Raw genomic sequence first — 11,760 nt, 5'->3', positions numbered from 1 at the left:
GAGGAAAGGACCTTCTCAATGAGAGTGTGTAGAATATGTGAGAAAAATTCGGATAGCCCAGACTGGGATTCGAACCCAGAGCCTTCCAATGACATGTCGGCTGCTCTACCATCGGGCGCTCGATGCACGATAAATATGGAACGAAGCGCCTCACGCTTTTTTCACGATAATACTAGTATTTTTCATTCATTATTGTTTTAAGCTTATTTTAAAAATTATTTTTCACTTTCTAGTTCGATGTGCTTTAAAATAATGTTTATTAGTTTTTTTTAAACAATATTTATTTTTCACTTTTTAGTTTGAATAGAAGGATTGGCGAAGTCCCAAACGAATTACAGTTGGATATGTATACGGCACCAATCCCAAAATTTGTTGAAAAGAAAAAATTATTTTTTTTTCAGCCGTGGACAGAATTAGAGCCCACGACCGGTGAATCCGTGGGTTGACGGTTGACGGCATCGAAGACTCACGCCTTAATCCGCTTCTTTTTTTTCTCGATAAGTGTACGAAGTTTAGATTAAATCTGTCCGTTTAAAGTGGGTCAAAATCGAGTGCAAAGGAGTCGGTTACAAACATACAAACATACAGGTGAAGCTAATATAAAGCGTGTAAAAAACGTGTAAAAACTCCCGCGCCTTCGTCGACGAGGCAAAGTTTGGCACGCTGTTGTTTCAATCACCGCCCAATTGGAAAATCAATATATGTAGACATTTCACACACGTTAAAGTGTGTTATTTTTTAAAAGTGTTTTGTGTAATTCTGATAGATTCACAAGTTTAGATAAAATAATCATAACCCACTCTCACTTTTCATTTAATTAAATGTCACAATATTTAGTAGTCTTTGTTTATATCGCGCCAAAGACAAACTGAAAGAAAAGAGTTCGCACATGAGCGAAATTGTTTTCTTTACAAATATGTCTTTGCTTCATTTTACCAATTATATAAATTGACAAAAATATTATTTTGCAAATTGATTAATGGAATAATCTTATCAAATTAGTGTATTGTCATCGGTCCTCGATAAATCTACAAAGTTTGAATGAAATCTGGCCGTTTAAAGTGGGTCAAAATCGCACCCAAAGGTGTCGGTTACAAACATACAAACAAACATACAAACAAACATACAGGTGAAGCTAATATAAAGCGTGTAAAAATAGAGAAAAAGATTATTATACCTAAGGTTTTTGGAAAATTTTCCTCTGATGTAGCAAACAGTGGATGTGTCTGGTCGTCGCTGATTCACTGTTTGGCACGTGCAGCGTCCAGGACAATATCCGTATAATTTCTTGCAAACTTCAGAGGACACAGTCTCTTCAGTCGAGGCACCCGACATCCGCCCCTATGAACCACCAGACTAGCCTGGTCAGGCGTTCCTCAGTGCTGCGTCCGCGGTGGGTGGCTCGTCATTGGGAGGTGGGAAGGCCATGCGCGGCCCCCACAAGGGAGGGGGCTGGGTGGACCCCTGGGACCAGCCCCAGGGGCGTAGCCAGGGGGGGGGGTTAGGGGTTCAAACCCCCCCCCCCCTTAGCGCCAAATCTTTAATTAATTTCTTATTCATCACTCAAACAAATTTCATATTAAAATTAATAAAAATTTTAACCATTACAATATTTAAATTTAAGTACCGAAAACTGCTAAAATAGCACTATTTTACACCTTAAAATCCAAATTTTCCCGGGGGAGGACCCCCGGACCCCTCGCTTTAATACGGGGGGGGGGGGGGGGTCCATGCTTCTTAACACCCCCCATACACAAATCCTGGCTACGCCACTGACCAGCCCTGTTTATTCACAAATGTTTAAACTACTATAAGTCTTTACAAACTAGAAAAAAATTGGTTGTCTGTAAAGTCGGTTTACGGACGATAGTTTAACGTGACAACGTCATAACAAAACATTGATGAAAGGACGATGATAGGAAAAGTAGGAAACGAATGGGAGTGTTTCAAATTTAATGTGCCTCGAAAACGTCAAATCGAGTGGAAGAGAGATAGATGCGGCGCAAGCGTACAATGAGCGTAACGGGACACAGCGTAACGGGACAAAATGCGTAACGGGACAATTTTTCGTGCGTGCAGCTAGCGTTCATCGATTTATTAGACGTCACGTCAAAAAAATGTTCGATATTTTATAAATAAAGCTTAGTTTGTACTTATAAAATAGTAACCATGATTATACACTGTAGTTTCAGGTTAAATAACATCCTAAAAAGAGCAGGTATGAAATAACCATGCAATTATAATGAAGCACGTGACTGTAAAAATGGGTTGGGGGGGGGGGGGGCGAAACCCGTCTCCGATCCTGGGTCCGGGGCCCGTAATCGAATGTGCGGGCCACGGGAAAGGCTACACGTTTTGTTAATGTTCCATTCCCACAGAGCCGACTTCGAGCGACGTTGCAGCGAACGGTATAATAAAGACACCATGAAGGTCACGTCAAGGCAATCACGCTGGAACTTGATGTTTTGTGTTCTTACTATGGACAACTGACATGAACAACCCAAATTACTCATCCGCTCCACACTTCTCTCCCGTGTTACATCAGTTCAATATCTTTGTATAATTATACTATTTTCTTACTGAATGCACTAAAATTAATATCTTATTTTTAAGAGTAGTTTCAATACATTTTAAAGAAGTTCTACCCTCTGGCATTTAATTAATGAATTGCAAATTTGTGAAATGTTAGGTCGTTAATTACAAACTTGTGTCAAAATCTGTGGCGTAGCCGGGGGGAAAAAAAGGGAGGGGGGAGGTAGGTCGTGGGGTCACTTCAAGCATTTCAATAGAAAAAACTGAAGACAGAACAAGAAAAAAATTATAGCAATTTAGCTACAATAGTGTATCCCCCCCCCCCCTCCTCCCTTCAGTTATAGCCTGACATTACTCATACACAGAAGCCACAGGAATTGTGTTTCTAAGTAGGCTATATATAGTGTAGATTTGCACACGTTTTACTACTGTAAGCACGTCTTTCATACAAACTCAACATGTGTGATTCGTGTATTTAAATACATTAATATATGTATCAATAGTTTCAAATAAATCATCGAACAATTGTTTTCAGAACAACGTATTGAAATTAATTAATAAAACCCAAATTATAATTTTTTCAGGTTTCTTTTCTCAAGAAAAATCATTATTTAAATTTCTATGAGTAAACGTTGGAGATCTGAAAGTGTACTCTGGAATTGTGGCAGTCAACTTTCTTTTGAAATTCAATTAAAAAGAAAAATTACTCATAAATGAGTATGTAATGGATATACTGGACCGCCACCTTCAAACAATACATGCTACGGCATTGGCCAAGTTTCTAATTCAAATAATTTGATTTTGTCTTCTTTTTTTTTTGTTGATGTAGTTGGCACAACCTTTTAAATGGAGTATAGGATGAGTAAACCCATAGAGTAGTTAGCCGGATGCGATTATTCGCAGCGACCGTTCTTCTCCACTGTAGGTGCTGTTGTATGGCGCAGCGCCTGGGACGTCCGACTGGCGAGAAAGAGTAACCAATGGGAGATACACACTAGGACCCTGACCAGAATTCCAGTCTGGTAGTCCTCATTTTGGTTTTTTACTGTTATCTATAAACCACCACTCTCAGCAAATACCAATGCGAATCCTTGCCCTGGTCATTTGCCGATTCCTTCCGTGACTCCCTTGATTTGTTATAAGTTACTTCATGCAATGGATTCGCTGTCAATTAACGAATAAACAAATGCATTATGTATGTAAAATAATGAGAGCAATAGATCAAAATCATTTCTGTGAAATCGGTTACAATGGACACTAAGAACAATTTTTAGGTTTGTATACATCTTAGGTCTCGGTATACGGCTTTTGGTAGGAGTAATTTCGTGGAAGTGTAATATAAATGTGAAACAAAGATGGCGGATCCACGTGTAGTAACATGGTCATTTTCGTAAACATTGGGGTGCTTACCAAACGTATTGGTGTGCCAAATGAAACTTCTATGATAGTGAAACTATCCCGGAATATAATTGGTAAACTAAAATTGTCATAGTAAAAAAGTGAACTCAAGTTTACAAATACCTAATAAAACTGGCATTACAATGATTATAGTTCATATCCTCCCAAAACCATGTCAACGAGCTCGTTAGCAGTCGGCCTCCGTGGCGCAGTCGATAACGCACGGGGCTACGGTGCGGGGGCTCTGGGTTCGAATTCCGGGTAAGAAATGGATGTAATTTGTGTTGTCTTACTACACCAACAATCACAACTACAATTTCACAATGACTCGGGGTGACATAACAATACAACATTAAAGGGGGGGGGGAGATGATTGGCACACTGGTGACTGTCAAGACTTGCCTGTGTGCCACCCATCTTTTAAATAAAAAAATTAAAAAAATAACACAGCGTTAGAGCGCACGCTTGTAAACTTAAAGGGAAGTGGTTAGAGTCTTGTCACCGAAATTTGTTTATACTTTTTTAATAACATATTATTAATGGTAAAAATATTTTATAATAATAAAGTTGAATTGGCTCAATAAGACTAAGTTATGTTTATAGCAATTAATTACAGATTTTTTTTCAGTCTTTTGGCATACTTAGTATATTTATCATGATCGGCATTATTTTTAAGAATCATACTTTAAATTTTGTGTCCGAGTTTCGTATTAAAAAAATTATGAACAACATGAGAACACGAATATTCTCGTTACCGAGGTTAGATGTTTTCCACGTCATTGGCGATTACTGAAAGACTCGCTCACGTATTTGTTTTTTTTTTTTTTTTTTTTCAAGAGAAAATGCTTCGACGTGGTTTCTTGTCTCTTTGTATATTTCTGAAATCACTGCGTTCTACATGCTAGCCAGTCGCCGCGCGTCTCCCCCCATCAGGCCAGGAGCGAGACCCGAGCAGGCGGGACGGCGAGTGGGCGCCCTGCACTCGTCCCCAGACCGCGCAGGTCGTATCCCTTGTCGAAGTAGCAGCAGTTGGAGCCGATGTCCTCTATCGAGAGGCAGACGCCGTTGGCGTTGCAGTAAAGGCCCTTCTTAACCATGCGCTTCAACCCCTTGCGCGACAGGCTGTACCGCGACGCCACGTCGTCGTGCAGTCTGGAGGAGAAGTCCCCCGGCAGCTTGCTGTTCAGCTCCTGTCAAACGAAGAACAAAAACAACAGAGATCTGCAGCACGTTCCCCGACTGCGATGGTGCGGTGGTTCAAACTAGTCGTCGTCTTGTCCCGAGGTAGCGTGGGTTTGAGCCTACGTCAGGCACGTTTGTGAGTAAGATTCCCCCCCACAGCGAGTGCTGTGGCAGGTAAATGGTAAAGATCGGTCACTCCATGGTTCTTCAAATGATTCATGCAATGGGGAATTTTTTGATTTAATACAATTTATTGGACCAGCGCCATTGCAGTTTCACGCTGTTCGCCAGCTGATTTAGGCTTGTTCTCTGTGGGTTTATTTCTTATTTCTTAATTTGCGTTCTCGAATTTTTCTTTCTCCGCGGCAAACAGTGCAAAACTGCTATGGCATATGTCCAACAACTTTTATTGACACAAAATTAAAAAAAATAAAACTGAGGGCAATGTTGCGCACTCACCTGTATCTTCTGAGTTTCCGCAGACGGGATGTTCAGGTCGCTATCCGTCCCGTCCAGTGCCCGCCACAGATGATGCTTCAGGAATTGTGCCTTCTCTGGAACGGCAGAGATACAACCATGTTTACGGAGATCGTGAACTTGGGACTTGGCAGAGGACGTGTTTCTGCTGGGTGTTATCTAGGAATAACCTGTACAGACACTTTAAAAATGTAAGGTAAACACTGGCATGTTCAGCCACGTGGTCACCTGGACCGAATTTGGGAGGTTTTGGGTCCCAACCAGCGCGCTTTACCGTGGGAAATTTTTCTGTCAAGTGGCGGTTCCATCGTTATTCCAAGCAAAGTTGGCACATTTTCTTTACACTTGCGGTGTCTTCCCAGCCTCGCATTCCGCATTAGTCACCACCAGCCCTCGTCACTCCTTCGACGGTCTTCGGCATTGTCTTATATACCCACGAAGTCCCGCCCTGTGGAGAGGTTTTTTAGAACCCCGAAGTGTCACGTCATTAGAATCCCCAGACATGGCACTCGAAGTTACGAGAACAATGGCGTCCTAGTTACTCCATTTCTCGCGATTGAGCTCTCGGGAACTTCAATAATTTACCAGGTGAGTGAGAGAGTAAGGCACTAAGACATTCTGTAAAGGCGGTACGGACGGGCATTATCTGGGTCACAACAGGATTTTCCCCCAGAGATGAGAATGGCCAGCCTGTCACTCCAGCCATCGTAACACTAGAAAAAACCACCATTTAACTAAATATTTGTGGATGAATGTACTTACCACGTCCTTACGAATTCCCAATTCCATCACCATAAGTCGTACTATCAGTTCCTGGTCCCCTCCCGTGAAATACACCCAACTGTTTGCAACGTGCTTTTTCTGAAGGTAATGTAAGCAGTGCTGCGACATTTGCTCACGTACTTGTCTCAGGCTGCCATTCCCTCATTGCTCTCCGCATTGTGACTGCCTATTATTCCCTGCCGGTTGTTAGATTCTGGTGTTGTAATACCATTAAATTAATCTGAAGCATATTTAACATGTTTTGTGTTTTATTCACGGTGGCTGGCAATGTAAAATATCTATACCGATATGCTCAGAGTGTTTACTTTAACTCGCTTGTCAGTTCAGTTTTAACTATATGTGAAAAAAAAAAATATATTATTTCACGAATGGAATTCTTTTTCCCGGACTTTGCACCAGAGTGAATGTACAAAGTATATATTGCTAAAAGCGAATCTCTCAATGTTATTGTCTTGTCATAATTGTAAAAATAACGACATGTGGGCGTCAACAGATTGTCGATGACGGCCATGTTTTGACTAATATGTGTAAAATGCACGCGACATCCAACGAAGATAATGAGAACATTAATGAAACCCCTATCTCGTTGACAATTATCTCTCGCAGCTGCAAACGGTTGGTGTTCCACTCACTAATGTGGCAGATTTTAATGTCAAATAACTTGTCAAGATAGCTTTGATTGAACAGTTTGTGGCGTAAACGTCGCCATTGCAAAAGCTATATACAAACATTTCACCTTTATCTTCTGATAAGCATGAAACAAAATGTGTTCCGGAATTACTAGTTTATATATTCTCGATTTAATCACGCAGGGGTTTATGCCCTAAAATACGATTTCAGTGACCAGAGTGGGAGATGGGGAACTGGTACTGCTGCTGGGAGTGGCTGACTAGGCCTGACCCGATTTGTACAGTTGGAAAGGAAGGGGTAAGGGGGAGGTTACTGGTGGCTTACTGCCCTAGGTAGTCTCAGAAACCCTGGCCCCAGTCTGGCCAGCAATGTGGGGCACTGTGGGAGCATTTAGAATGATAATTCTTTGGGATAAATTAACCTGGTTGTGTTTCTGCAACAATTGGTGCCATTTAAAAATGTGTTTTGCTATCTTATATTTAAAATTATAGATAGAGACCGGAAAAATTCGCGGATTCCTTTCGAGACAGGCTGGAATCCAAACTCGGATAGTTTAATGCTGCGTCAGTGATTGGACCGCAATTTACCTGAAGGACTCTGAGCCAATGGCAAACACTCAACAAAAGAAGTATCGAATCATAAGAATCGCAGTAAACAGGTGTCCCGAGTCGGTGGCCAATGACCAGGTGATAGTTGCCCGAGTACATAGAGAATCGTGGAGTCTATCCTAGTGGTCATGGAAACCGCGAATTTTTCCAGTCCCTACTTATAGAGTGTTTTTGCATGCCCGCAACATGGCCAACGAATCGGCAAAAAGCTACATAGGCATAAAAACCCAAAGAGCATGAAAATGTAACAAATATCTACAAACTGGGCAGCAGTGCTTCATTTTTATTGTAATTTGTTGTGTGTATAAAGTTAGGAGAAGGTGTGAGATCCAGATAGGCTATAAATCTTTTTTTTAACTGATTGTCAGTTTCATATAAGTAATTCTATTTACTTAAAGACATTTTCACCAGGTTCTCTGAGTCTCCTAGGAATTTTGTAATGGGAGCCTAAAACTCCTCTGTATTTACAACTGAGTTGGTGGCATTTGTCTCGAGTGTCCACTGTTTGGCCATGGCCATCCAGGAGCATTTTATTTTGGTTAATCAGCCTGAAGTGCATCATGTTGACTTGTCTCGTACTGGCAGTGCCTTGGTGCTAAATTTTCCAGTTGTCATTGTTAGTTGGGTGGGTGGCTACCATGCCGAGAGGTTAGCGGCATGTCTCCGAGGCCGTTGCATGGTGGACGAGGCAGGTTGTCCTCAGGATCTTCCAGCGCAACTGCCAACAATATAAATATCAATGCCTCCGACCGCCAAATGGGTCAAACGAGCCGCGCCTACGTCCAACCTATGTGGGGCTGCTCAAAACTGAGGTGGCACTGGGCATCTTCCACCTTAAACCCCCATTACTTGATGGGAGACATCCTCCATGCTTTCACTCCACGTAAAGGTTGATACCACGACACAATAAATGCTTTTTCGAGAAACACATTTATTTCAGTTAACTTTGCGATACAATTCCAGTTTAAATGTAATCTTTATTTGATGTACCTACCTCACTACTTATGCATACACCTTATGAAAGTGAGTGGGGAAAAGCCATAGATATTTTGTAATTGTTTGACTTGATCCGAATATTTTCTAATTGTATTTCAGATAATTTTTTAGGAATTAATAATTTAAAACATTAATAAAATAACCTAACAGAAAAAAAAACCTCACATCTGTTTCATGTCGTGACATATAGACTTAATGATGGCAAAATTTGGACTGCCGCCCGTGTTAAGATGCCAATGTCTTATTATGATTTTTAAGCTCGGTGAAATAACTTAGTCGCATTTTGTTGTACAATGCCTGACGCCTTAACGTTGCGATGGGGCAGAATGTCGACCTAATGAGCTCAACCCAACTGGGCTCGATTAGAGTCTATGCTTCGCGAAACAGTGAAATTATCTAGTATTCAAGCGCCCGTGTAACACGTAACGATCACAGCCGTTGCTAAAGCGAGAATAAGCACGAACTGAGATCTGAATGAGCAAAATAAAGAGCTTCGAGTGTCTGCATTTGCTGACAGCTGACCTCGTTCACTGAAGGAGTTGAACAGCTGCTGCGCTGCTGCAGAGTGAGGAGTTGGTGAGCCTGTGGCAGCGGCCGCGAGCACCAGCAGTGTGAGCGCCACGGTCAACATTTCCCTGCAACAAACAATTTTTTCCCGAGAACTTGCAATTGCAATGACGATCCAATCCCAAAAGAATACTAATACACACAACTAGTCGACCTGTGCGGAATTCCGCAGTGCGCACCAAATCGTTTTGTGTGGCATTCCATTCTTTGAAAATTTGGGAGAAATGACATTTTGAAGAATAGAAAAAGTAAACGGGTGTTGGTACAAAAGAAGATATGTAATTGAACACATCAGTACAAATAGCTGTTACAATTTTTTTTACACAAGTTTTATATTCAAACATATCTTCCAATAATATACACGTTTACAAAACCTCTTTAAATACTGTGTTGGAAGTGATGATATGATCATCGTTCACTTTTTGGTTGTACGTATCTTGAATACTAACTGATGCTATGAGAATTAAATGTAAGAGATTAGGTTTGTAGGTTATATGTTTGTGATACAAAATATCAACAGTAATTTCAAAAGTACTTACTTATAAGAAAATTCTGATGTGTCAGCAGTTTTGGTCGAGTGGTTTTTTGGTGGAATTTTTTGGTTAGTTGAAGGATCCTCTAAGATTTCTTTATCATAAGTTCTGTTTATTATGACGGAAGTGCAATTTAAAAAAAAAGAAATATGTAAACGCAAATGTTTCATTTGCATATCCAATTCGATATTTATCGTATCCGATTCGATATCTATCGAAAAATCGACACATCCATTTAAGGACCTCTACTTAGATGATTTTAAATCTCAAATTTAAGAGAAGCGGTACATTTTTAGACAGTGGGTCTAGTTCTCGTCGTTAGCCGGCACGATAAGCTTTAAAATTAGGGGTATATCATGGAATTTGATAAAGGAATAAGGAAGATCTCGTGGACCGACAGAAAAACTGGCTAGAGAAATAATATATCAGATACATACTCCGCACTATAGTTAACCTATACGAGGGTCTCTGAACTGTCGCCGTTCTATAATTACACTGTGTCAGGAGCTCTTCAAGGTCTCTGCACTAAAATTACCTAGTTTCAGGTGTTCTGCATGTGGCCTCTTGATTATATTTACCTTGTATCCGGAGTTTTTCAGGACCTTTGGATTAAAGTTAACGTAGTCTCTCCCCAATAAACTCGGGGGAACGCGACTTACTAATATCTAGATGATAATTACTGAGTTAGATGTTAGATCTGGACTAAGTTATTTATAGTTACATTTATAGTTACGTCTTTGATAAGTATATGATATAAAATAGCCCAAAATTTACTTCGAAAGTGATTTTATCCATTGCATCATTTACCCTTCTGGGGGCGGAGCATGTGCCCGTATTCACCCTTCCTGGATCCGCCACTGTTTAGTTACCATGTACCAAGAGACCTGTAAAGCGTGCAGACTGAAGTTGTATCTAATACCGGACAACACCAAGATTTTCTTTTTGGTGAAAACCTGGCGTTGTTTTCACGTCAGTCCGATAGATGGCAAATTGTATGCCCAGTATTGAAAATATAGCTGTTTAATACATATGGTACCAACATTATGGCAACGAAAATAACATTTTTTTTAATCTCTTATTAACATTTATTATAGAATTATAACAGATTTATAAGGGAATATAAACAAACAGTGCTACAAATTTCTTGAAAATAAAGGTTCATCTTTTCACACCAGTTAATATACAATTTAACGATTTATTTATAAAATATTGTTTGGTCACGCCTCTTACCGCCAGGTTATTTCTCACACTCTCACCCGTGTTGTTAGTATGTAATCCGGTGTTATGTCTCAGGTGTGTTTGGTTATATCGTTTCAGGAGCTCTTCATGGGTAGGGACCGGAAAAATTCGCGGATTCAATTACCTCTAGGATAGCCTCCATTATACTCTGCACATCTCAAGTAAACACGCGTGTTCATTGGATACTAAATTGTGAGGCGTCTCCACTGGGTAGCTTGTGATTCGACGCTTCTTTGGTCGATAGTCTCTCATTGGCCCAGAGAGCTCCAGTTAAACTGCGAGCCAATAGCAGAACCAGCAGGATTGTACACATGTTTGAATTTCAGCCTATCGCGAAATGAATCCGCGAATTTTTCCGGTCTCTATTCATGGGCTTTGTAAAATAGTTACCTTCTGTCTGGAGCTGTGTGCGTTGTCCGGACCCCAGGTACCTCGGTCTCTGTGAGACCTCCAGACCGGACTCAGGCTGGACGAGGGCTATCGCGAGGACACTGCCTCGCCGGCGATAAGCAACTGTTAGCGTCTCGAAGCTGACCGCAAATTTATCACCAGTTACCGGATGCACGCGGCGTTGTTGAAAATCACGTTAATTATTCTTCCTTGTTTAATGGTTATGATAAAGTATTTCGCAGCCTGCAATTTGGTCCCCCTTCCACTGGTCCAAAAGTCTTTACTTAATTATTTATGCGCATCATGCAGCCAGACCGTTGATGCATCGACGTCTATGCGCCCCTGCGTCTTCAACTTCATCGTCAGAAACACGTTTCGTTCCTATCTGTCTGTATTATCTGAAAACACAAATCCGTACGATACTA

The 11,760-nt window shown here is 40.9% G+C and overlaps 1 protein-coding gene across 1 annotated transcript; it reads right to left on the bottom strand.

The window, feature by feature from the left end:
* Positions 1-4,783: 4,783 nt before the first annotated feature.
* On the bottom strand, positions 4,784-11,462 carry LOC134535334 (uncharacterized). The gene is made up of 4 exons (XM_063374405.1): positions 11,336-11,462; positions 9,129-9,241; positions 5,572-5,666; positions 4,784-5,120 (listed from the first exon to the last, which is right to left on the bottom strand). Exons 2-4 carry the CDS (start codon positions 9,235-9,237, stop codon positions 4,860-4,862), a joined length of 465 nt encoding a protein of 154 aa, XP_063230475.1. The 5' UTR covers positions 9,238-9,241; positions 11,336-11,462; the 3' UTR covers positions 4,784-4,859.
* Positions 11,463-11,760: the final 298 nt, after the last annotated feature.

Source organism: Bacillus rossius, chromosome 8, assembly GCF_032445375.1.
Source record: "Bacillus rossius redtenbacheri isolate Brsri chromosome 8, Brsri_v3, whole genome shotgun sequence".
Taxonomy (NCBI): Eukaryota; Metazoa; Arthropoda; class Insecta; order Phasmatodea; family Bacillidae; genus Bacillus; species Bacillus rossius.
This window is presented reverse-complemented; position numbering and strand designations above follow the sequence as displayed.

What these genes read in the sequence shown, in the direction of transcription:
- LOC134535334 (XM_063374405.1), bottom strand. Translation starts at nt 9,237, where the DNA reads ATGTTGACCGTGGCGCTCACACTGCTGGTGCTCGCGGCCGCTGCCACA. An exon ending in CAACTCCTTCAGTGAACGAG is followed by an intron (nt 5,667 to 9,128) that starts GTCAGCTGTCAG and finishes CTGCCGTTCCAG; the next exon opens with AGAAGGCACAATTCCTGAAG. An exon ending in CGGAAACTCAGAAGATACAG is followed by an intron (nt 5,121 to 5,571) that starts GTGAGTGCGCAA and finishes TTCGTTTGACAG; the next exon opens with GAGCTGAACAGCAAGCTGCC.